General features: G+C 35.1%; 1 protein-coding gene across 1 annotated transcript in view; it reads right to left on the reverse strand.

The window, feature by feature from the left end:
• The window catches only part of ADAM2 (ADAM metallopeptidase domain 2), a 101,495-nt gene that overhangs the window by 44,177 nt on the left and 30,273 nt on the right, over positions 1-27,045 (reverse strand). The window contains exons 6-9 of the mRNA XM_082374770.1: positions 10,825-10,896; positions 10,237-10,403; positions 9,116-9,197; positions 1,232-1,368 (exon numbers count right to left, since the gene is read on the reverse strand). Of these exons, the coding sequence (XP_082230896.1) occupies positions 1,232-1,368; positions 9,116-9,197; positions 10,237-10,403; positions 10,825-10,896 (458 nt within the window). The remainder of the gene's footprint in view (positions 1-1,231; positions 1,369-9,115; positions 9,198-10,236; positions 10,404-10,824; positions 10,897-27,045) is intronic.

The following is a 27,045-nucleotide window of genomic DNA, read 5'->3' on the forward strand; positions in this document are numbered from 1 at the left end:
TAACATGTTAAACTCCTTAAGTACTGCCATTTAATAAGGCAAATTTTAAGGTTAGATTGAGGACAGCTGCCTCAGAAAGGCATATGTCCTATTAGGACTCTGTCCTGTGCAAAATCACTGAATGTGATAGTGTCAAAAGGCATTAAAGATGAATAATTCTAGAAGATGTTTCCCACCAGTTTAAAGACTAGCAATGAATCGTTTTCAAATATGCCCTCTTTATTCAGATTTTCCTTTAAATAGATTTTCACATCATTTTTTTCCCATTCAATGATGAATAAAATGTCTGTGTTGTCCAAAATTTTAGAATCACGCAATGTTATTCAAATGATGCAATGCATTTAAAGATATGATTAATAAGCACTTTTTGCAAGATTGTAATTTGTCAAACTAAGCTTTTTAAAAAAGCATTTCCACAGATGAATGGTTTCTATATGTGTATTAATAATTCCACCAATTTTATACAGGCCATAATTTTATATTTTTAAGTGGAATTTCTATTTTTTTCATATCTACACAAGAATCAAAGTTATGTTTAAAAATTAATGAAAAAAATTTCAACACTCATTAAGATTGTAGGTTAAGTTTTTTGGTTGATTAAGTTGCTTTGGGGAGAAATTGGAAAGTGAAAGAAAGGCAAAATATTAGCGATAATATAAAAGAAATTAAGTGTACTGTTAAATAAAATTAAATAAAATGTACTGTTGGGTTACAGTTAAAAACAAATAAAATAAATAAAAAGTATAAGAGACTGGGTCCAGTCACTGACTGGATGATGGTTTCCGTAAATCTCCTGACTATTTGGTTCTAATTCTGTAAAATCTCATAGCACATTCTAAATACTGAGGATAATAGCAAAAACTTCAGTAGGCCTCTGAGGCATGATAACTACTGCAAAAGGCCTCCTCTAATAAATCATTCTTGTATAATGAACACAAGCCCATATTTGGCTTATCAAATCATGCATTAAATTATAAAATCATGCAAGTAACATAGAGATAAATGTAGAGGTAGGTCACATGAGAAAGCAAGTGTGACATTAGATTACAAGAAATATTGAGATATGCAGCAGGGGCACTGGAATACATATTTCGATCTGGGGTCATTGGCCACAGTTTATATTCGACCATTAATAATTATTTTAATAGCATAGACTTTCATAAACAAAATACACCAAACTTATTTTCATATAAACTATATACGTAAAGCATATAAAAGCAAAGCATCTTACATTGCTTCTGGGTTCATTACGCAGACAGCTCCTGGGCAGTGGCATTTGTTGATGTCATCATAAGTTATTCCCATACTAAGGCTCAGTAATTGAGCTATAATAACTGCAAGTGATTCCAGACTTATGGTTCTGGGGTGCTGGGAAAAAAAACATACATGTATACATTCACATTTTAGGAGATAATTTATTTACCTGGAGTATAATGTAATTATTAAAAATAGTCACATGATAGAATAGAGACATCAAATATGTTAATCACAGAAGTGCCATCCATGTTGGCCTAATATGTTACAGGTACCATTATCAATATAAGGAAAATATGAAAAGTGAAGTGTGAAATTTTACAAAAATGTAAACATATGGTTCATTTGGTGGCATCAGGCCAAGAACATTATTTGTCCCAATAACTTGTTAATCATATATAACAATAGCTATAACCATGTTTGTACTCATAAAAGAAAGTCTTTATAGACACACACATATACACACAGAGTATCAATTATAAATGAACAGTTTGTGCTCATTTGTAATTTAATTACAGGAGATAATATTTTATATGCTGTTACATGCATTTTAAAAAAAACATAAATTAGCTCATTGAATCAATTTATATTATGGTAATAATGACTGATGATAAGAATGCTGACTCTTCACAGTGGCTTAAACTTTATTTTCAAAACTAAATGCTTTTATCACTTATTAACAAGTGTAAGATGTTTATTATAGCACGCTTAGACCATACTGAACATACGATTTTTAAGAAAAATCCACAAATCACAATATCCCTTCAAATATATCTAATAACATTGATGACTATACTTCAAGATAGGTTCCTAGGGATATATTTTGGTATCTTCTGTTTGCCTCTCTCAATCAACTTTCCATTACTTTCCACCCTACTCTCCAGCTCAGAAGGACTATACCAATGGATTATGTCAAAGGGTTCCTTTGCCCTCTTCTCTTACCTTGATTTGGTCTAATGGGGAGGAAAGGGTGAGAAAAGAGCAGGATATTTATTACCATCACTTCCAGGGTACCTATGACTGTCCGAACCCTTGAATAGAGGTTTCTACCTTCCATGTATAACCCTAATAAACTGACATTGTCCTTTCCTTCAAGCCTGGGTGACAATTACATTTCTTTATTACTAGCCCTGAGGTAATGCAAAGTCCCTACATCTTGCGTACACATTGATAAATGGTCCCTTTATCAAAATAACACAGGTGAATGTACCATCCATTTTCAGAGAGAGAGGGGTGGAGGAGAGAAGGGGAGAGAGGGAGGGAGGAGGGATGGAGGGAGAAGAACAAAAAGAAGAGAAGAAGGAGGGGGAGGGGGCAAGGGGAGGTAGATGAGGAGGAGGAGGAATGCTTGATTCTATGGGGAAGAAAATGATGGATTCTGATAAATTTCGAACATTTACATAATAGGATATTATAAATAATAATATAATAAATAAGAGAATATTATGTTATCAGTGTAGTTATTCAGCTTTTCTTGTCTTCAGGATATTGTAGAAAAGACCTGGCAATCATTCAATCAATATATCTTTACAATTGCTTCTTTTTCTCCATCTCTCCTGTTCCTTATTATCACTCATAGCGCAGTAAGAGGGAAATAACAACATCCAAAAAATTTCATGTTATTTGTATAAAATCCCAATATGCAACTGCTCTTTTATTCTTTATCTTCTGATTAGTGCATATGTTCTGGTCTCTCCTTTCCTTGTATCATAGGATCAAAGACATGGTTTTGTATTTGAGATGGAATTTCTTTACATTCCCTTTCTGACACCCTTACTTCTATTAGTCAGCTTGGGCTGCCCTCAAACAATATCACAGAGAACGTTGCTCAAGGTGCCAGCAGGGTCAGTTTCTGGTGAGGTCTGTCTCCCAGGCTTCTGGAGGGCTGCCTTGGCCCTGCGTCCTCAGTGGCCTTCCCTCCTTGTGTGCTGGCTCCTCCTCTTCCCACAAAGACACCAATCCTATTGGATTAGGGGCCCAGGCTTATGACCTGCTTTAACCTTAATGACTCCCTTAAAGACCCCTTCTCCAAATACAGCCACACTGGGGGTTAGGGCTTCAGTATATGAATTTTAGGGGGACACAACTTAGTCCATAACAGACTAGTACGAAAACCTTGAAAAATGTATGGACTGGAGTACGAGAATTTGCTAAAAGTTATGGTTATGACTACTTCTGTTATGAAAATAACGTAAGGGAAAAAGTAAAATTATATTTAGCATTGGATTTTTAAAAATATTTTTAGAAAAAATTTACAACTAAGCGGACTAGTTTCTTTTGGTGAATAATGCCTGCTTAGGACAACAGTTGTCAAATAACAAGAACGACACCTGGTGTTTGTTATGGCTTCTTATGTGCCAATCACTAGGCTGAGAAATTTCCTGACAAGTAAGTATTGAGACTTCCTTTATTGTGTACCATGTGGTCATTTTCTATAAAATGTGTCTGCCATGTATATTTTGTAGTCTCTAATTTAGGAATCAAGATTCTACCTAGGCCTTTCAGACAAAGCTTATCAATAGCGTTCAAATTTTCTAAATTTTGTTCTGAGAGATTAATTATTGCTTTGTTTATTTTAGAGTTATTTAGCTAGGTACATATGAGTTCAGGTTTATTCATATAATGATAGTCAAAGTATGTTTCATCCTAAATAATGAATCACTTAAAATTCATATTTATTTTACTTGAAAAACATTTTGCTGTTTTATGTTAATATTGATACATTAATTTTCCTTTGGTGACATAGTCTGTTCTTTTTCTTATTCTTAGGGTTAAAATTTCTGTAGCATTATACATGAGTTTGAAACTTATAAAGAGAAAACAACCTGATAATTTTTAATAGCTGAAATTAAAACTTTAAAAAATCTCTTTTGATTATTGTCCCTCTGAAATTACTAATAACATTTTATTCTGTACGATGGCTTCAGGCTTTTTAAATAATTTTATCTTAAGTCAAGTGTACAAATCTTAAGTGCCTTGATGCAGTTTTATATAAATATACATACACATACATATATGTATATATACAATATCTATATACACACATATACACATTCATAATTTATTTATACATATTATTTGTGCATACATATATACACACATATTTGTGAAGTGCATGTATGTGTGCATGTGACACATACCTACACAACCACTACAGTGAATAAGATACAAAGTATTTTTATCACTCAGGAAGTTCTCTCCAGCAAGTTTTCAGGAATTATCTCTCCACAAAATTTAACTTCGATTCTGATGTTTAACAATATGGTTTATCTTTCCTACACTTTATCTTCAGAAAAATGGCATACGAAGTAAAGATTCTTTTGTTTGTGGCTTCTTTTGCCCAACATACAGTTTTTGAGATCAATGGTGAGTATAACAGTACTTCTTTTTATTGGTTACATTATATGAAGCGTTATATGAAGCAATAAAAAGCACATGTTTATCAATGTCATGGATAATCAGTATTGTTAAGATGTCAAATTGACCTAAAGATTCAATTCAAAAACCAAAGTCCGAGTAGGTTTTGTTGAAATTGACAAGCTGATTTTAAAAGAGAAAGTCAGAAAACCGAGAAAAGCTAAATCAGTCTGAAGAGGAAGTAGTAGGGTTTACACTATCATTTTCAATGATTTACCATAAAACTATAGTTATTGAGACAAGGTGGTGCTGGAGAAAGGAGACATAAAGCTGTCTATCTATGTATCTATCATCTATTCATCATCATCAACCCTATCTTGTACCTATCGTTTAATATTTAAGCATATATTTATGTTTAATTATTAGCCATTGTATTAATCAGGCTTCTCTAGAGAAATAGAATCAATAGCACACATATGATAAGGAATATTATACATGAAGAGGCTTATTATAAGGAAATGGCTCACACAATTCTGAAGGCTGGCAAGTCTAAACCTGCAGAGTGCGCTGGCAGCCTGGACACACAGGAGAGCCGATGGCACAGATGAAGCCTGAAGGTATTCTGCTGAAGAATTTCTTCTTGCTTGAAGAGGATGGTCTTTTTGTTCTATTCAATCCTTCAACTGATTAGATGAGGCCAACCCACATTATGGAGGGCAATATGCTTTACTCAGATTTCACTGATTTAAATAATCTCATCAAATCCCTCCAAGTTGACATATAAAATTCACCACCACAAGCATCTCTCAAACTTTACAGGTTCAGGTTCAAAATGAAACTTTCTTCCACCCTTACATTCCCCTCTGCCTCCAAAGCCAGCTGCCCTGCCTTCCTCTACCTAGCTTCTCAAGAATAATCTTGAGCATAATCATAGATGTTTCCATGCCATTCATGGCATGTATCCAGTAAGTCAGCAAGCCCTATATGTTCTGCTTTCATGATATATACCAGATAAAAGCTACTTCTCGCATATCCAAGAATAAAACACCAGTTAATACCATTCATCTGCAATTGTCTCCTGTATGGTCTCCTTGTTGTGGATCCTCACCCCTCTATGATCACTTTTCTAAAAGGTAACCAGAGAAATATTTCTCTCTGGCTTCAAAACTCCCAGTGCCTTTTCCTTGCAAAGAGGATAAAATCCAAAACGATTTACCAAGATCCATAAGGCTCTATATGATTAGTCGGTTGCTTACTTCGACAATCAATATTTTCACAACCATCTTGTTCTTGATATTCATTTCCATCTGAAAGCCTTGAATTTAATGATCATTTTCATGGGTTCTGATTTCCTAGGTCTTGCAATGACTGCCTTTGTCTCATCATTCATTCCTCTTCTTAAAAACCTTCTCCTCGAAGTTTTTCTCTGATCTCCCCAGCTAAAATAGCCTCCTCCACATCCCATCAATTTTTATCATATTATCCTAATGTATCTTCTTATTAGGAAATGCAAATATAAGATTGAAATAATTGGTTCCCTCAAAATTGTGTAGAATGTGTTCCTAAAAGCATTGTTTCTCCCCTTGTGAGATTTTAAAATAATATATCAATTCTTTTAATAGTTTGGTGTTATTCTGAATTTCTAGTTCTTCTTGTGTAACTTTTAGTAAATTATGGGCTTCTATTAACAATGTACTATTTGTCTAAGTTTTCAAATTTATTTAAGTTATAAATTGTTCTATTATCTCTTAAATGTTATTTATATCTGTAGTAGTTCCCCATTATTTTTGTAATTTTATTAGTATATTCCTACTCTGTCTTTAAAATTTTTTTAATCCATCAGAGACTCTATCTCTTACTTGGTGAGTTTAATTCATTTACATTCACATGATTGTCATTATATTGGGGTATGTTTAAAACATTTCATTTGATTATTTTCTATTCATTTTATTTTACATTATTGTTTTTAAGTTTCTCCTTCCTTGGCTGTCTTTACATTTCTTCCATTAGACTCTTATATGGTGTAGTTTTCTTCTTATTTGTTCTTAAGACCAACATTCATTTCATATACCCTTACTTCTTTCTAAAACATACCAATATCTTTACTGTTTTCTTAAGAAGACAAGTTCTATAATATGTTTTCATGTCATTTTTATCTCTCCCTTAACCATCTCTACACTACCATAGAATATGAGTTCTGGCTTAGTATTGACATACCTTTCTTTGCCACACACCCCAACCCAGGTATTTTCATTTTAAGGTAACGATAAAATTCAGCAACAGTTATTCTCTTTAGTTTTCATAATCCTTGTGGCTTTTCATAAATATAAGTAATTTCTACAAATATGTTCTGAATGTTAGTCTTTTGTTTGGCAAATCCTTTGAGGACTTATGTGCCTGAGAGTATTTTTATTGTCCCTTCTGTTTGAATGAATTTTTTTAAGATATGAATCATGCCCTCAAAGTACTTTTAGCTCAATATTTTAAGTGTAAAGTCTTTTTGCATCCAGTGTGGCTTTTCTGACTGTTGAACATCTTCATCGTTATATGATTTATTTCTTTTTAGAAACATAACAATTTTCCTTTGACATTTTCATTTCATTCTTGGTATGCATTTTTATCTCTTCTTTTTTGGCTTTCCATGTGTCCTTTTCACCAGACAATCCACTTTCCTCCCCTCCTGCCAGGGATCATGGGGCGACTTCAGGAGGGATTTCCTGGTGTAGGCACCTTGTTGATCTGGTAGTGGCTGGAGACAGTGTTCTGTGACTGTCATTCTGTGAAATTATCTCCATTTTTTTCTTTAGAACTGTTCTTTTGACTTTAATCATCCATGTCTCTTAATTTTATCTTTTCTTTAACTTTTCTGATGTCTTCTGAGAGGTCCTAATTCGATAATTTATCTCCATATGTATCAATTGTATCCCTCATGCAATTTATTATAACTATTATATTGTTCATATCTAATGTTTCTAACTAGTCTTTTTCTATGATATTGTACACTTTGTTTTGTTTGAAATTCCTGGCCTACAACTACTCATAGTTCTGCTTCAAGTGGTCAATGTTGTATAGTGTGCTTTTTTCTGAGGAAGTTTAATACCCATGATCTGTATAGTCCATGAACTGAGGTCAACAGATAATGTGTCTGGTAGTATGTAATGTATAAAACTCGTGATGCCAAGAACTAATTTGTGTCTGTCCTTGTGAGTGAACTTGCGTCAGGACAGATAAGTGGATGACCCAAGGGCAAACAGCTGCAGACAACAAAAATCTCCTGCTGATTATATTTACTTGCTTCTACTCACCCCAAAACTACTTGGGTTGTGGTTTCACCCATAAACTTTAGGAAGAAGCAGCTTCAGAAGAATGTGTTTCCTAAATTTTATTCCACAGCTCTGGGTGATTAGGTAGGGAGGGTGGTGGATGTTTAAATATCAGAGGACAGAGCTTCATCTGTTTTTTTCAACATCACATTCCTGTGAACATCAGCTACTGCTCATTTTTCCAGCGAAAGGTTTGGCAATGATTACCCCAGTGAAGTGTGGAGAATAAGAAAGAAGAATACGAGAAGAGTTCTTCTCTGATTGCTCCTTTCAGTTCAGAGACCACTGCCCTCTTTTTCAGTAAACAAGGAGATTTCCTTCCACTTGGTAGCTAAGCCTGCTCCATGTGAAAGTTTTAAGATTTCTGTGTTGCATATGACTAGGTAAATCAGCCAAATTCGAGCTTTTGAGACTAGGTAATGATTTGCCCATAAAAGATAAGCCATATTTGCATGAATTATGAATTTTAAAGATGAAATTTGTCTCCATTTCATTGACTCATCTTCTTATATCTTCACTTAACTTGTGCACTTAAACAAGAGTATTATGCATAGCCTTCCTCAATCTCCAGATTATTTTGTACAAACACACAAAAAATTTTAAAAGGCAAGTTTTATACTTCAGAATAACCAAAGCGTTATTAAATAGGAGCAAAAACATACCAATTTTAAGCAAACCAAGATTTTCTACTAAGATAGAAATGCCAATTAGTGCATTTGATTCTGTTATTCTTCACCTATGTCCCAGGAAGCATTTTGCGGCAATTGATAAATAGTTTCAAAAGTTTTATTTTAACTTGCTTCATAATTGAATCAGCTACATAATGAAGAAAATGATCAAAATCTAAGCTTGAAATTAAAATTAGTTATTAAATATTGAGTATATGAAAAATTTATGAGCTTCTTATAAGACTATAAAATAGATCACTACCTTAACTTTCTAAAAGAGGATAATTTGAACTCACAAGAGGAAAATTGTAAAAATTTTATATGTATTAAGTTCAATGAGGACTTCTTATAGTTCACATATTTCTGTCAGCAGCAGGAACAAAGATCCCTAGAATCATTATGCAAATTTTAATATACTTAGCCATAATAAAATACAGAAATAGTTAATCATATATTACTCTAAACAGCATCGTACTTATACATCTTAGCCAAGTAACTTAAACCATACCATACCAGAGCAACACCTCCTCCATAGTATTTATCACACAGCCTCCCTTGAAAGGTTGCACCAACATAATTTGGCTTTTCTCTGTAACTTAAGTTTAAAAAAGAAGCAAATCATAAAATTTTGTAAAATTAAGAACAATTAATATTAAATTTACCTAATATTTTTTGTTTTGCATATTTATATAACAAATTCATAGATATTTCCACTTTAACACTATGATAACAAAGCATAGAAAGGGACTAACCGTGTCTGCTTATTTTGCAAATAGATTTAAAAAACAAATAATAAAAAGTGTATTATCATATGGATTTTTAGAGAATAATGAAGATTTTTTTAATGTAATTTAAAAAAATTATACTGATTCCTATAATGTAAAAATAATAAAAATAAATAAAATTCCTTAAAAGTAGAAAGCTAAGCCAATGAAGTTGACAAATGGGCAGAGTAAGCTTATGTGTTGAAGTCTCCCCTTAATCAGATAGAATTAGCCTGCCCTAGCCATGCAAAGGCATGCGTATTTGTGGGACAAAAAATAACTTAAAAGATTATAATTTTATAATTATATACATGATTTTTACATAATATGATAATATATAATACATATAGGTTCTGAATATTGATAAGAGAAAAACAAAGAGATTATTAAATAGAAAGGGAGGCTTATATTTTTTAAAGTGCAGCTCACTGTGAATATAGTGTGTCAGAGATATTGAAATGTACAATAGTATTTCCATTTCATCACTATTTTGTTTTGATTTTATGGAAATGAAGCATTAAAAGAAGGTCATATTACTATATTCATAGAATTCAGGTATATTTTTTCAGATAGATATTGTTAATATTTTATGTATAGTTAGGCACATTTAATGATATGTTATCTACTCAAGGTAAGAAAACATGGTAATAAGATTGAAGTGAGTTTTAGCTATAAGCCAATAAATAGAGTAATTGATATTAGTAATTCTACTATAAAACCTGTGTTGTGAAAAATAATATTCACAGGATGTTGTACATAAAAAAATGACACAAGATTTTTTTCCCTAAGGTCCTGCCAACTGTCAGAAATTAGGTCAAATTACATATGCTTTCTAATGTATAAGATTTAGTAATGCCAAGATATACTTACACAAGTAAAAATGCCACATCATGTGGACGCAAAACAAGATAAGATCGTTTCCATTTTAAAAATCTGTGTAATAATTCATTGGCATCTCCAGTTACCGGAATTTTATTTTCGTCTATCCAAAGCTCTAATGAAGATAGAATTACTGTAATATTAAATGAATCAAAAATCTAAAATAGAAGACATAAAGAAAATATGTTCAAACTACATGGTTTAAATAGATTTGGGAATTTATCTGCAAAAATAAACACTATACTGATGTAAATATTAAAAACCTAAACTCTAAATCCGGATTGGATCTTATAAATTCTATTAGCAAGTAATAAATATCACTAATAAAACAAATAATAAGTAACATTTTGATATGCTTGTGCTTAAGCCAGCCCAACGTCAAGTGTTTAATTTAATCCTTACAAAACCCTAATTAGGTATTTACAATTATTATTACTCCAATTAAACAGTTAGAAAACTGAAACTTAAGATGATTATATATTTGCCCTCTTTCACACAATATGTGTATTCAGGCAGGGTCATAATAAAAGTCTGAGAATTGTTTAAGTAACACAAACAAATGCAAAAGCAAACACTTACAGCATTGGTCAATCCAATCAACTGGAAAATTTTTTGAGTGACAACAGTTGTATCAGAACCCATACGATTATACTGAAAAAGATAATTGCCTTTTAGATCTAAATATATATTGCTTAATATTTAATGATGGTTATTATGTTTAAAATTTAAAAGCATGAGTTAAGAAATTATTTAAATGACCAATTTATTAGTTTTTAAATATTATTTATTTTTATAGATGTAACATGTGAAAATGAAAACTATAAAAAAAATACAAAAAGGCACTACAAAAAAAAAAAAAAGGCACTACAAACTCTTGCAAAATTAAGAGTAGAAGGAAGCCTTCCAAACACATTTTATGAGGCCAGCATTATCCTAATATTGAAACCAGACAAAAACACCCCAAGCAAAGAAAATTACAGGCCAATATTCCTGATGAATATAGGTGGAAAAATCCTCAGAATATTGGCAATGCGAATTCAACAGCACACTAAAAGGATCATACATCATGATCAAGTGGGATTTATTCCAGGGATGCAAGAATGGTTCTATTTCTGTGAATCAGTCAATGTGATACACACCACGTTAACAAAATAAAGAATAAAAAATCATATGATCATCTCAATAGATGCAGAAAAAGCATTTGACAAAATTCAACCTCCTTTCAGGATAAAAACTCTCAACAAAGTGAATACAGAGAGAATGTGTCTCAGCATAATAAAGCCCACGGCCAACATCATGCTCAACAGTGTAAAGCTAAAAACTTTCCCTCTAAGACCAAGAACAAGGGAAGGATACCTACTATCGCCACTCTTATCTAGCATAGTATTGGAAGTCCTGGCCAGAGAGATTAAGCAAGAAAAGGAAATACAATGTATTCAAATTGGGAAAAAAGAAGTAAAACTGTCACTGTTTGCAGCTGACATATATAGAAAACCTTAAAGACTCCACCAAAAAACTGTTGGAACTAAGAAAAATTCACCAAAGTTGCAGGATAAAAAACCAATATTCAAAAATCTGTTACATTTCTTTATAATAATAACAGGCTATCAGAGAGAGAAATTAAGAAAACAATCCCACTTACAATTGCATCAAAAGAATAAAATACCTAGGAAAAATTTAACCAAGGAGATAAGGTCTTTACACTGAAAACTAAAAGACATTGATGAAAGCAACTGAAGAAGGCACAAATGAGTGGAAAGTTTTTCCAAGCTCATAAATTAGAATAGTTAATATTGTTAAAATGTTCACACTACCCAAAGCAATATACAGATTCAATGCAATCCTTATCAAAATGTCAATGGCATTTTTCACAGAAATAGAAAAAACAGACCTAAAATTTGTATAGAACTACAAAGACCCTGACTAGCCAAAGCAAATGTGAGAAAGAACAAAGCTGGAGACATCATGTTCCCTGATTTCAAACTATATTACTGATACAAAGCACTGTGGGTGGTATTGTCATTAAAACAGACACATAAATCAATGGAACAGAATAGAGAGTTCAGGAAAAAAACCAACACATTATCGTGGGTTAATTAGTTTACAACAAATGGGGAAAGGACAGTCTCTTTAATAAATAATGTAGGGAAAACTGTACAACACATGCGAAAGAATGAAACTGTACTACTATCTTACACCATACACAAAAAAATAATTCAAAATGTTTTAAAGACTTGAATGCAAGACCTGAAACCATAAAACACCTAGAAGAAAACAGGTGATATGCTCCTTCACATTGAGTGGATAATGAACAAAGCATGAATATTTTTAATATTCAAAGTTTTCTTATAAGTTGACAAGAAGGCAAACAACCATTAATAAAATGAGCAAAAGGATTAAGTTGTCAGTTCAGTGAAAAGGAAATACTAGTGGCCAGTAAACATTAAATGATGTTCAAATTAGTTCTCAGTTAAGGAATGGAAGTTAAAATTACAATGAGATATAATTTTATACCCATTGCCTGACAAAAATTAAAGAGAAATATAAAACTAATCGTTGGCAGGTATGAGAGGAAAATACTACTTTCAGTTTTACCTTGGAGATGCAAAAAGTTACAGCCTTTTTATAAAGCAATGAACAATATCTATTAAAATTAAACTACATACATATCCTTTGACCCATCATCCATACTCCTGGTGACCTACTTTCACAGAGATTAAATTCCCAAGGTGTAGGAACTCATGACTAAGGATACTTCATGTAGCATTATTTATAGTGACAAAGCAACATTTAAAAAACGGGAAACAAAGTGAATACTCACCAATAATAGAATAAATGAATAAATTATGGTATATAAATACAATGGTATGCTGTGCTGTCCTTAAATAACGAATTAGCTATTCAGTTGATTTGAAAGACCTCCCACCAAAAAAATTAATGAGTGTATTAAATAATCCAAGCAAACATCAGAGACTGACAGACTTAATTAAGGAAAGAAAACAATTAAATATAAATTGTTACAGAAGGGATGTCCCTGGTGGTCCAGTGGTTAAAACTCCATGCTTCCACTGCAGGGAGCACAGTTTCATCCCTGTTTGGGGAACTAAGATCCCTCAGCATGGCCAAAAAAAAAAAAATTGTTACAGAAGACATAGTACATTTTCAAGGACTGGGATGTCTATCAGGAAGACATAAAACTATAAACATTATATGCATCTAAGAACTGAACCTAAAAATTACACAAAATACAAAATGAGCAAGTGAAGGGAGAAATAGAAAATTCAACAATAATGTTTGGAGATTTAAGAACACAATTTCAGTAGTAGAATAACTGGTCAAAAACTCAACACAGATATAGAAGACTAAAACTAAACCCTAAACCAACAGATATTTATAGAATATTCCACCCCAAAACAGCACAACATGCGCTTCTCAAGAGCTCATGGAACATGATCTAGGAATAGACTATATACTAGGTTATAGGATAAGTTTCAACTGGGTTAAAACAATTAAAAAATACAAAATTGCTCTCTGACCACAAAAATTAAATAAAAAATCAACAACAGAAAGAAATCTGAGAAATTCAAAGTATGTGGAAATTAAACAATAGATTATAAATAACCAGTAATCAAAGAAGAAATCACGGGGAAATTAGAAAATACTATAATACAACATAGTAAAACTTATGGTATTCAGCTAAAGCAGTGCTCAGAAGGCAACTTATCAGAAATAGCTATATTAAAAAAAAGAAGCACCATCTCAAATAACTAATTTCCACTTAGGAAATTAATGAAAGGAAAGCAAACACAAAGAACTCAAAGGAAGGAAATGGAAGAAATTAATAAAAATCAGAGCAAAGTGATTGAAGTATGAATATAAAAAATAAGATATATTAACAAAACAAAAATTATTAATTCAGGATAAAGGGTTACAGTCACTAACCACAGAGAAATAACTAGCCTTGTAAATGAACACTGTGAAAAATAATGTGGCAACGATTTAGGTAACTTAGATAAAATGAATGATTTCTTGTAATAAACAGATACTGAAACTGACTCAAGAAGAAACAGAATATGTAACAAGCAAAAAGATTAAATATGCATTTAAAAAATTCCCACAAAGAAAAACCTAGTTCTAGAAGGCTTTGTTGGTGAATCCAATCAAACATTTAGAGAAGAATTAACACCAATTCGTTGCAAATTCTCCTATAAAATCGGAGGGAACCCATTTCTATTCATTCAATAAGGTCAGTATTACCCTGATACGAAAACCAGAAAAGACATAACAAGAAAATAAAAGTCCAAAGCAAACTACATTCCTCATGAATATTATTGTAAAAATCCTAATCAGAATACTAACCAATTTATGCAACACATAGAAAGAATTATACACCACGACCAAGTGGGATTTATCTCAGATATACAAGCTTGGCTTAATGTCTAAAAACCAATAGATGTATTTCAAAACATTGTAGAATAAGGAACATAATGACCAAAACCCACATGATTCTTTTTTTCCTTTTTACATCTTTAATGGAGTATAATTGTTTTACAGTGCTGTGTTAGTTTCTGCTGTATAACAAAGTGAGTCAGCTATACATACACATATATCCCCATATCTCCTCCCTCTTGCATCTCCCTCCCACCCTCCCTGTCCCATCCCTCTAGGTGGTCACAAAGCACTGAGCTGATCTCCCTGTGCTATGCAGCTGCTTCCCACTAGCTGTCTATTTTACATTTGGTAGTGTATTTATGTCAATGCTACTCTTTCACTTTGTCCCAGCTTCCCCTCCCCACCCCCTGTGTCCTCAATTTCATTCTCTACATCTGCGTCTTTATTCCTGTCCTGTCCCTACGTTCATCAGAACCTTTTTTTTTTTTTTTTTTTAGATTCCATATATACGTGTTAGCATACGGTATTTGTTTTTCTCTTCACTCTGTATGACAGACTCTAGGTCCATTCACCTCACTACAAATAACTCAATTTCATTTCTTTTTATGGCTCATATTCCATTATATACATGTGCCACATCTTCTTTATCCATTCATCTATCGATGGACATTTAGGTTGCTTCCATGTCCTGGCTATTGTAAATAGTGCTGCAATGTACATTGTGGTACATGACTCTTTTTGAATTATGGTTTTCTCAGGGTATATGCCCAGTAGTGGGATTGCTGGGTCATATGGTAGTTCTATTTTTTTTCTCCATAGTGGCTATATCAATTTACATTCCCACCAACAGTGCAAGAGGGTTCTGTTTTCTCCACACCCTCTCTAGCATTTATTGTTTGTAGATTTTTGGGAAGCTGGACATTCTTTCAAAAGACACAGAAGAAGCATTTGACTAAAGAAAAAAAAAAAAGCTCAATAAACTAGGGATAGACGAGAACTCCCTCAACCTGATAAAGGACATCTATTAAAAACCCACAGATAGCATCACACTTAATGGTGAAAGAATAAGTGTTACTTCTCTTAGATCAGGAAAAAGAAAAGTATATCTGTTCTCATTGCTACTATCTCAGCTTTCACTGGAGGCTCTAGACTAAGCATTTAGTAAAGGAAAAGAAACAAGAGGCATCTGCGTAGAAAAAGAAGTTAAACACTCTATTAACAGACCAAAAGATGTGTATATATAAAAATCCTAAGAAAACCACTAAAAAACATTAGCACTAATAAATGATTTCAGCAGAATTGGAGAATACAAGATCAATGTAAAAATCAATTGCATTTCCATACACCAGCAATAAACAATCTAAAATTAATTTAAAATAAATCCATTTACGATAGTATCAAAAAATGATAATATGCCAAAAAATAAATTTAACAAAAGAAATACAAAACAGGCACTGAAAACTACAAAACACCATTGAAAGAAAGTAAAGAAGATACAAATAAATGGAAAGTGAACCTGTGTTCATGGATTGGAAGACCTATTATTGTTAAGATGACAATAATTTCCAAATTGATCTATAGAAATAATATAATCCTTATTAAAATTCCAGCATTGTTTTGCAGGAATTGGCAAGTTTACCTTATTATGTATATGAAAGTGAAAGGGATCCAGAATGTCTGCAAAAATTTTATATAAGAAGAACAGAGTTGGAAGACTCATACACCCCAATTTGAAAACTAACTGCAAAGCTGTAATGATCAAGGCAGTGTGCTTTTGGCATTCGATTAGAGTTATAGATCAATAAAATAACAATTTCTAGAAGTAAATTCTAACACTTATGGTCAATTGATATTTGGAGAGAGCAAGAACATTAAATGGAGAAAGACTGATGTTTTCAAAATTTTAAAATGTTATGCTTCAAATGACACAATCAAAATATGAAAAGATAACCCACAGAATGGATAAAAATATTTGCAAATCATATATTGGATAGGGGTCTAGCATCCACAATATATAATGAATACTTAGCTACAACAATAAAAAGACAACCCAATGAAATATGTGTAAAGAATTCAAATAATTTCTCAAATAAAATATGCTAATAGCTAATAAGAAAATGCAAATATTCTCAACATCATTACACAATAGGGAATGCAAATCAAAAGCACAGTGAGAAACTAATTCACACCCACCAGGATGGCTAAAGTCCAAAAGACAGACAATAACAAGCACAGTTGAGAATTTAGAGGAATTGGAACTCATACATTTGTTCATTGCTGGTGCAATATATAATGGTGAAAATTGTTTTTTAGGATCTCAAAATGTGAAACATAGAGTTACCACACAACTCAGCAATTCTCACCTTTTGCATCTACCTAATAGAAATAAAAGCTTATGTCCACACAAAAACTTGTACAAAAATAACATTATTATGGTACGAATATCATTGGAAAGCAGAGATAAGACATGCCAGCTGAGACACCCAGTGGACCAGCCAACTCCAAGCAAAATCAGTAGCTTACTAACAGTACACAAGTGAGGCCAGTCCAGCACAAGGAGATCTTAATGAGATCAGAGGATATTTAAGAATTGTGAGCTAAATAAAAAGTTGTTCTTTTAAGCCACTAAATTTTGGAGTAGTTTGTTATGGAGTAACAAAAAGTGTCTCAGGAATCTATACATGACTACAACAAGGAATAGAAGTAAGAATATATGAAAATATCTAATTTTCAAACACAGTAAGACAAAATACCTAGCAAATATGTGAAACCTATAAGAAGAAAAGTTCACAAACTAAGGGGGATTAAAAAATTAATTACAGAGAGTGGGACTCCTGAGATGGTGAAATAATGATGTCTGCAAATCCTTTCCACAATAAGCAATGATAAAAGACAAAAATGTCAAAAACATTTCAAGAATCTGGCAATTGACCAAGGGCATTAAAATGAGAAATATTAATTAAAGAAAAACTATTAATTCTATGGTAAGAGCAGTGGGAATCTGTGACATTTCACCTGAGGTTGTCCCCAACCACATCTCAAATTGTATTGTGTGGTAATTCTACCATGGTAGGTCAAGCCATAAAATCCAGACACTTCCCTATCAGAGGAGGATAACTTGATTTGGTGCAGAGTAGGGCAAAACTACGTGCCCAGATATATTGTCAAAAACAATAGTGATCTCTGTGGCAAATGAATATTGAAGGACATCATCACAGATAAACTTAGGCTGTGATACTGGTTATTTCAAGCAACAGACCAGAAGATGAGACAGAAATCTAACATGGAATTGGGGGGGGGGGATACAATAGCCATAATGGGTCTTGACAACCTTCCATATATCCTTTATAGTCTGGAATATTCCATTCATGCACCAGGTAACACTCATGCTCAGGAGAGACTGAAAGGGGTCTAAGATATCGACCAGTTCATGGCTGAACTTGAAACATTACTCACTACCTGAGGAGATGTGAGAAAGTCCTATAAAAATCAAAACCTACCTGACTTGAAAATTACATGAAAATTGAATACTTTCCCTAACAGACAAATCCATTTGCAAAGGGTAGAAGCCTTACTAGCTCAAATGTTGGACCATAGCCTCTGACCAGTCATTAGCTGACTGCTAAGATATGTTCACCCATGGTCAACCACAAAAATCCTGGCTTAAAAGTAGAAACAAGAATTTAAAAAATAGTAAGCACAATAAAACAATGTTATCCATATATTTGAAAATGCAGTCATTAGAAACTATGAGGTAGACCTTATTGGATTTAGCACACGAAACTTTAAAGCAACTACGGTAAACATGGAACTGATAGGAACCATGTTTAAAGAAGTAAAGGAATGACGACATTGACTCGTAAAAAAGAGAGTATCAGTAAAGAATATAAATTATACATTATAATGTACAGCTTGGTGATGATGGCTAATAACACTGCATCATATACTTGAATGTTGCTAAGAGAGTAGATCTTAAATGTTCTCACCACAAAAGAGAAATGAAAATTAATTATGCGATGGGACGGATGTGGTAGCCAATACTACAGTGGTAATCATTTTGTAATTTATAAATGTATCAAGTCAACACGTACACATTAAACTTACACAGTTATGTGTCAATTATATCTCAATAAACCTGAGTGAAACAGAAAAAACAAATAATAATTATAAAATTGTAAAAAAGAACTAAATAGATACTTGAGTTGAAAATATAATAACTAGGCGGTCTGGGCAAGATGGCGGAAGAGTAAGACGCGGAGATCACCTTCCTTCCCACAGATACAGTAGAAATACATCTACACGTGGAACTGCTCCTACAGAACACCCACTGAACGCTGGCAGAAGACGTCAGACCTCCCAAAAGCCAAGAAACTCCCCACGTACTTGGGTAGGGTAAAAGAAAAAAGAAATAACAGAGACAAAAGAATAGGGACGGGACTTGCACCAGTGGGAAGGAGCCGTGAAGGAGGAAAGGTTTCCACGCACTAGGAGCCCCTTCGCGGGCAGAGACTGCGGGTGGCAGAGGGGGGAAGCTTCGGAGCCATGGAGGAGAGCGCAGCCGCAGGGGTGCGGAGGGCAAAGCGGAGAGATTCCCGCACAGAGGCTCGGCGCCGAGCAGCACTCACCAGCCCGCGAGGCTTGTCTGCTCACCCGCCGGGGTGGGCGGGGCTGGGAGCTGAGGCTCGGGCTTCGGTGGGATTGCAGGGAGAGGACTGGGGTTGGCGGCGTGAACACAGCCTGAAGGGGTTAGCGCACCACAGCTAGCCGGGAGGGAGACCGGGAAAAAGTCTGCAGCTGCGGAAGAGGCAAGAGACTTTTTCTTGCCTCTTTGTTTCGCGGGCGCAAGGAGAGAGGATTCAGAGCTCCGCCTAAACGAGCTCCAGAAACGGGCACGAGCCGCGGCTATCAGCGCGGATCCCACAGCAACAGGGGCGCAGAGGGAAAAGTGGAGAGATTCCCGCACAGAGGCTCAGTGCCGAGCAGCACTCACCAGCCGGAGAGGCTTGTCTGCTCACCCGCCGGGGCGGGCGGGGGCTGGGAGCTGAGGCTCGGGCTTCGGTGCTAGCCGGGAGGGAGTCTGGGAAAAAGTCTGCAGCTGCCGAATAGGCAAGAGACTCTTTCTTTCCTCTTTGTTTCACGGCATGCAAGGAGAGGGGATTCAGAGTGCCACCTAAACGAACTCCAGAGACGGGCGCGAGCCGCGGTGATCAGCTCGGACCCCAGAGGCGGGCATGAGACGCTAAGGCTGCTGCTGCCGCCACCAAGAAGCCTGTGTGTGAGCACACATCACTCTCCACACCGCCCCTCCCGGGAGCCAGTGCCGCCCGCCACCGCCAGGCTCCCGTGATCCGGGAACAACTTCCCCGGGAGAATGCACAGCGCGCCTCAGGCTGCTGCAACGTCACGCCGACCTCTGCCGCCGCAGGCTCGCCCCGCCTCCTCCGTACCGCTCCCTCCCCCCGGCCTGAGTGAGCCAGAGCCCCCGAAGCAGCTGCTCCTTTAACCCCGTTCTGTCTGGGCGGGGAACAGACACCCTCAGGCGACCTACATGCAGAGGCGGGTCCAAATCCAAAGCTGAACCCCGGGAGCTGTGCGAACAGGGAAGAGAAGGGGAAATCTCTCCCAGCAGCCTCAGAAGCAGCGGATTAAAACTCCACAAACAACTTGATGTGCCTGCATCTGTTGAATACCTGAATAGACAATGAATCATCCCAAGTTTAGGAGGTGGACTTTGGGAGCAGGATATATTAATTTTTCCCCTTTTCCTTTTTTTGTGAGTGTATGTGTGTATGCTTCTGGGTGAGATTTTGTCTGTATAGCTTTGCTCTCACCGTTAGTCCTAGGGTTAGGTCCGTCCGTTTTTTTTTTTTTACTTAAAAAAATTTTTTCCCTAATATATGTTTTCTTAATAATTTTTTCCTTATTTTCTATTTTTAAAAAATTAAAAAAAAATTTTTTAATAAGTTTTTTCACATTTTTTATTTTAAAAAATTAAAAAATTTTTTCTTAATAAATTTTTTCTTAATAATTTTTTCTTACTTTTTCTTATAAAAAATTAATAAATCTATTTTTAAGAATTAAAAAAAAATTTTTTCTTAATAAATTTATTCTTAATAATTTTTTCCTTATTTTTTTATTATAATAGCTTTATTTTATTTTATTTTATCCTCTTTCTTTCTTTCTTTCTATTTTTTCTCCCTTTTATTCTGAGCCGTGTGGATGAAAGGCTCTTGGTGCTCCAGCCAGGCATCAGGGCTGTGCCTCTGAGGTGGGAGAGCCAACTTCAGGACACTGGTCCACAAGAGACCTCCCAGCTCCGCGTAATACCAAACGGCGAAAATCTCTCAGAGAGCTCCATCTCAACATCAAGACCCAGCTTCACTCAACGACCAGCAAGCTACAGTGCTGGACACCCTATGCCAAACAACTAGCAAGACAGGAACACAGCCCCATCCATTAGCAGAGAGGCTGCCTAAAATCATAATAAGGCCACAGACACCCAAAAACACACCACCAGACGTGGACGTGCCCACCAGAAAGACAAGATCCAGCCTCATCCACCAGAACTCAGGCACTAGTTCCCTCCACCAGGAAGCCTACACAACCCACTGAACCAACCTTAGCCACTGGGGACAGATACCAAAAACAACGGGAACTACGAACCTGCAGCCTGTGAAAAGGAGACCCCAAACACAGTAAGATAAGCAAAATGAGACGACAGAAAAACACACAGCAGATGAAGGAGTAGGGTCAAAACACACCAGACCTAACAAATGAAGAGGAAATAGGTAGTCTACCTGAAAAAGAATTCAGAATAATGATAGTAAGGATGATCCAAAATCTTGGAAATAGAATAGACAAAATGCAAGAAACATTTAACAAGGACGTAGAAGAACTAAAGAGGAACCAAGCAATGATGAGAAACACAATAAATGAAATTAAAAATACTCTAGATGGGATCAATAGCAGAATAACTGAGGCAGAAGAACGGATAAGTGACCTGGAAGATAAAATGGTGGAAATAACTACTGCAGAGCAGGATAAAGAAAAAAGAATGAAAAGAACTGAGGACAGTCTCAGAGACCTCTGGGACAACATTAAACGCACCAACATTCGAGTTATAGGGGTCCCAGAAGAAGAAGAGAAAAAGAAAGGGACTGAGAAAAGATTTGAAGAAATTATAGTTGAAAACTTCCCTAATATGGGAAAGGAAATAGTTAATCAAGTCCTGGAAGCACAGAGAGTCCCATACAGGATAAATCCAAGGAGAAACATGCCAAGACACATACTAGTCAAACTATCCAACATTAAATATAAATTAAACATATTAAAAGCAGCAAGGGAAAAACAATAAATAACACACAAGGTAATCCCCATAAGGTTAACAGCTGATCTTTCAGCAGAAACTCTGCAAGCCAGAAGGGAGTGTCAGGATATACTTAAAGTGATGAAGGAGAAAAACCTACAACCAAGGTTACTCTACCCAGCAAGGATCTCATTCAGATTTGATGGAGAAATTAAAACCTTTACAGACAAGCAAAAGCTGAGAGAGTTCAGCACCACCAAACCAGCTTTACAACAAATGCTAAAGGAACTTCTCTAGGGAAGAAACACAAGAGAAGGAAAACACCTACAATAACAAACCCAAAACATTTAAGAAAATGGGAATAGGAACATACATCATATCAATAATTACCTTAAATGTAAATGGATTAAATGCTCCCACCAAAAGACACAGACTGGCTGAATGGATACAAAAACAAGACCCATATATATGCTGTCTACAAGAGACCCGCTTCAGACCTAGAGACACATACAGACTGAAAGTGAGGGGATGGAAAAAGATATTCCATGCAAATGGAAATCAAAAGAAAGCTGGAGTAGCAATTCTCATATCAGACAAAATAGACTTTAAAATAAAGACTATTACAAGAGACAAAGAAGGACACTATATAATGATCAAGGGATTGATCCAAGAGGAAGGTATAACAATTGTAAATATTTATGCACCCAACATAGGAGCACCTCAATACATAAGGCAAATACTAACAGCCATAAAAGGGGAAATCGACAGTAACACAATCATAGTAGGGGACTTTAGCACCCCACTTTCACCAATGGACAGATCATCCAAAATGAAAATAAATAAGGAAACACAAGCTTTAAATGATACATTAAACAAGATGGACTTAATTGATATTTATAGGACATTCCACCCAAAAACAACAGAATACACATTTTTCTCAAGTGCTCATGGAACATTTTCCAAGATAGATCATATCTTGGGTCACAAATCAAGCCTTGGTAAATTTAAAAAAATTGAAATCGTATCAAGTATCGTTTCTGACCACAACGCTATGAGACTAGATATCAATTACAGGAAAAGATCTGTAAAAAATACAAACACATGGAGGCTACACAATACACTACTTAATAACGAAGTGATCACTGAAGAAATCAAAGGGGAAATCAAAAAATACCTAGAAACAAATGACAATGGAGACACGACGACCCAAAACCTATGGGATGCAGCAAAAGCAGTTCTAAGAGGGAAGTTTATAGCAATACAAGCCTACCTCAAGAAACAGGAAACATCTCGAATAAACAACCTAACCTTGCACCTAAAGCAATTAGAGAAAGAAGAACAAAAAAACCCCAAAGCTAGCAGAAGGAAAGAAATCATAAAGATCAGATCAGAAATAAATGAAAAAGAAATGAAGGAAACAATAGCAAAAATCAATGAAACTAAAAGCTGGTTCTTTGAGAAGATAAACAAAATTGATAAACCATTAGCCAGACTCATCAAGAGAAAAAGGGAGAAGACTCAAATCAATAGAATTAGAAATGAAAAAGGAGAAGTAACCACTGACACTGCAGAAATACAAACGATCATGAGAGATTACTACAAGCAACTCTATGCCAATAAAATGGACAACCTGGAAGAAATGGACAGATTCTTAGAAATGCACAAACTGCTGAGACTGAACCAGGAAGAAATAGAAAATATGAACAGACCAATCACAAGCACTGAAATTGAAACTGTGATTAAAAACCTTCCAACAAACAAAAGCCCAGGACCAGATGGCTTCACAGGCGAATTCTATCAAATATTTAGAGAAGAGCTAACACCTATCCTTCTCAAACTCTTCCAAAATATTGCAGAGGGAGGAACACTCCCCAACTCATTCTACGAGGCCACCATCACCCTGATACCAAAACCAGACAAAGATGTCACCAAGAAAGAAAACTACAGGCCAATATCACTGATGAACATAGATGCAAAAATCCTCAACAAAATACTAGCAAACAGAATCCAAACAGCACATTAAAAGGATTATACACCATGATCAAGTGGGTTTTATTCCAGGAATGCAAGGATTCTTCAATATACGCAAATCAATCGATGTATCTCAATGTGATACATCATATTAACAAATTGAAGGAGAAAAACCATATGATCATCTCAATAGATGCAGAGAAAGCTTTCAACAAAATTCAACACCCATTTATGATAAAAACCCTGCAGAAAGTAGGCATAGAGGGAACTTTCCTCAACATAATAAAGGCCATATATGACAAACCCACAGCCAACATTGTCCTCAATGGTGAAAAACTGAAACCATTTCCACTAAGATCAGGAACAAGACAAGGTTGCCCACTCTCACCACTATTATTCAACATAGTTTTGGAAGTGTTAGCCACAGCAATCAGAGAAGACAAAGAAATAAAAGGAATCCAAATCGGAAAAGAAGTAAAGCTGTCACTGTTTGCAGATGACATGATACTATACATAGAGAATCCTAAAGATGCTACCAGAAAACTCCTAGAGCTAATCAATGAATTTGGTAAAGTAGCAGGATACAAAATTAATGCACAGAAATCTCTTGCATTTCTACACACTAATGACGAAAAATCTGAAAGTGAAATTAAGAAAACACTCCCGTCTACCATTGCAACAAAAAGAATAAAATATCTAGGAATAAACCTACCTAAGGAGACAAAAGACCTGTATGCAGAAAATTATAAGACACTGATGAAAGAAATTAAAGATGATACAAATAGATGGAGAGATATACCATGTTCCTGGATTGGAAGAATCAACATTGTGAAAATGACTCTACTACCCAAAGCAATCTACAGATTCAATACAATCCCTATCAAACTACCACTGGCATGTTTCACAGAACTAGAACAAAAAATTTCACAATTTGTATGGAGACACAAAAGACCATGAATAGCCAAAGCAATCTTGAGAACGAACAATGGAGCTGGAGGAATTAGGCTCCCTGACTTCAGACTATATTACAAAGCTACAGTAATCAAGACAGTTTGGTACTGGCACAAAAACAGAAATATAGATCAATGGAACAGGATAGAAAGCCCAGAGATAAGCCCATGCACATATGGTCACCTTATCTTTGATAAAGGAGGCAAGCATATACAGTGGAGAAAAGACAGCCTCTTCAATAAGTGGTGCTGGGAAAATTGGACAGGTACATGTAAAAGTATGAAATTAGAACACTCCCTGACACCACACACAAAAATAAACTCAAAATGGATTAAAGACCTAAGTGTAAGGCCAGGCACTATCAAACTCTTAGAGGAAAACATAGGCAGAACACTCTATGACATACATCACAGCAAGATCCTTTTTGACCCAGCTCCTAGAGAAATGGAAATAAAAACACAAATAGACAAATGGGACCTAATGAAACTTAAAAGCTTTTGCACAGCAAAGGAAACCATAAACAAGACCAAAAGACAACCATCAGAATGGGAGAAAATATTTGCAAATGAAGCAACTGACAAAGGATTAATCTCCAAGATTTACAAGCAGCTCATGCAGCTCAATAACAAAAAAACAAACAACCCAATCCAAAAATGGGCAGAAGACCTAAATAGACATTTCTCCAAAGAAGATATACAGATTGCCAACAGACACATGAAAGAATGCTCAACATCATTAATCATTAGAGAAATGGAAATCAAAACTACAATGAGGTATCATCTCACACCAGTCAGAATGGCCATCATCAAAAAATCTAGAAACAATAAATGCTGGAGAGGGTGTGGAGAAAAGGGAACACTCTTGCACTGTTGGTGGGAATGTAAATTGATACAGCTACTATGGAGAATAGTATGGAGGTTCCTTAAAAAACTGAAAATAGAACTACCATATGACCCAGCAATCCCACTACTGGGCATATACCCTGAGAAAACCATAATTCAGAAAGAGTCATGTACCAAAATATTCATTGCAGCTCTGTTTACAATAGCCAGGACATGGAAGCAACCTAGGTGTCCATCATCGGATGAATGGATAAAGAAGATGTGGCACATATATACAATGGAATATTACTCAGCCATAAAAAGAAATGAAATGGAGGTATTTGTAATGAGGTGGATGGAGTTAGAGTCTGTCATACAGAGTGAAGTAAGTCAGAAAGAGAAAAACAAATACAGTATGCTAACACATATATATGGATTCTATGGGAAAAAAAAAAAAGGTCATGAAGAACCTAGTGGCAAGACAGGAATAAAGACACAGACCTACTAGAGAATGGACTTGAGGATATGGGGAGTGGGAGGGGTGAGATGTGACAGGGTGAGAGAGTGTCATGGACATATATACACTACCAAATGTAAAATAGATAGCTAGTGGGAAGCAGCCGCATAGCACAGGGAGATCAGCTCGGTGCTTTGTGACCACCTAGAGGGGTGGGATAGGGAGGGTGGGAGGGAGGGAGATGCAAGAGGGAAGAGATATGGGAACATATGTATATGTATAACTGATTCACTTTGTTATAAAGCAGAAACTAACACACCATTGTAAAGCAATTATACTTCAATAAAGATGTTTAAAAAAAAAGAAAATATAATAACTAAAATTATATAAGCTCACTAGCAGAAAGAATAAATAAAAATAATAATGTATCAATAGAAATTATTCAACATAAAGAACAGAAAGGAAAAACAAGAAAGAAGTAAAGTGAACAGAATCTCAGACACCTGTTTGACACCATAACGCAAATACACATTACATAATGAGCGTCTTAGAAGGAGAGGAGAGATAGAAATGATCAAAAAACAAAACAAAACAAAACAAACAAAAACAAAAAAACAAATCTTGAGTAAATAATAGCTAAAAACTCCCAAACAATGAAAATCTCTAACCTACACAGTACTTAGGCTCAACAAACTTCAAGTAAGATAAAATCAAAGACAATCACACATAGACACGTCATAGTTAAGTTACTGGACAACAGCCACAAGGAGAAAATCTTTATACTGAGAAGAAAAAAATGGTACATCACCTATAGGAGAGACACAGCAAGGTTCAGAGCTGACTTCTCATTAGAATCAATGGAGGCCAGGTGGGGTTACAAATTCAAAGTGCTACTACAAAAT

This window comes from Balaenoptera borealis, assembly GCF_965194805.1.
Source record: "Balaenoptera borealis genome assembly, chromosome: 21".
Lineage (NCBI taxonomy): Eukaryota > Metazoa > Chordata > Mammalia > Artiodactyla > Balaenopteridae > Balaenoptera > Balaenoptera borealis.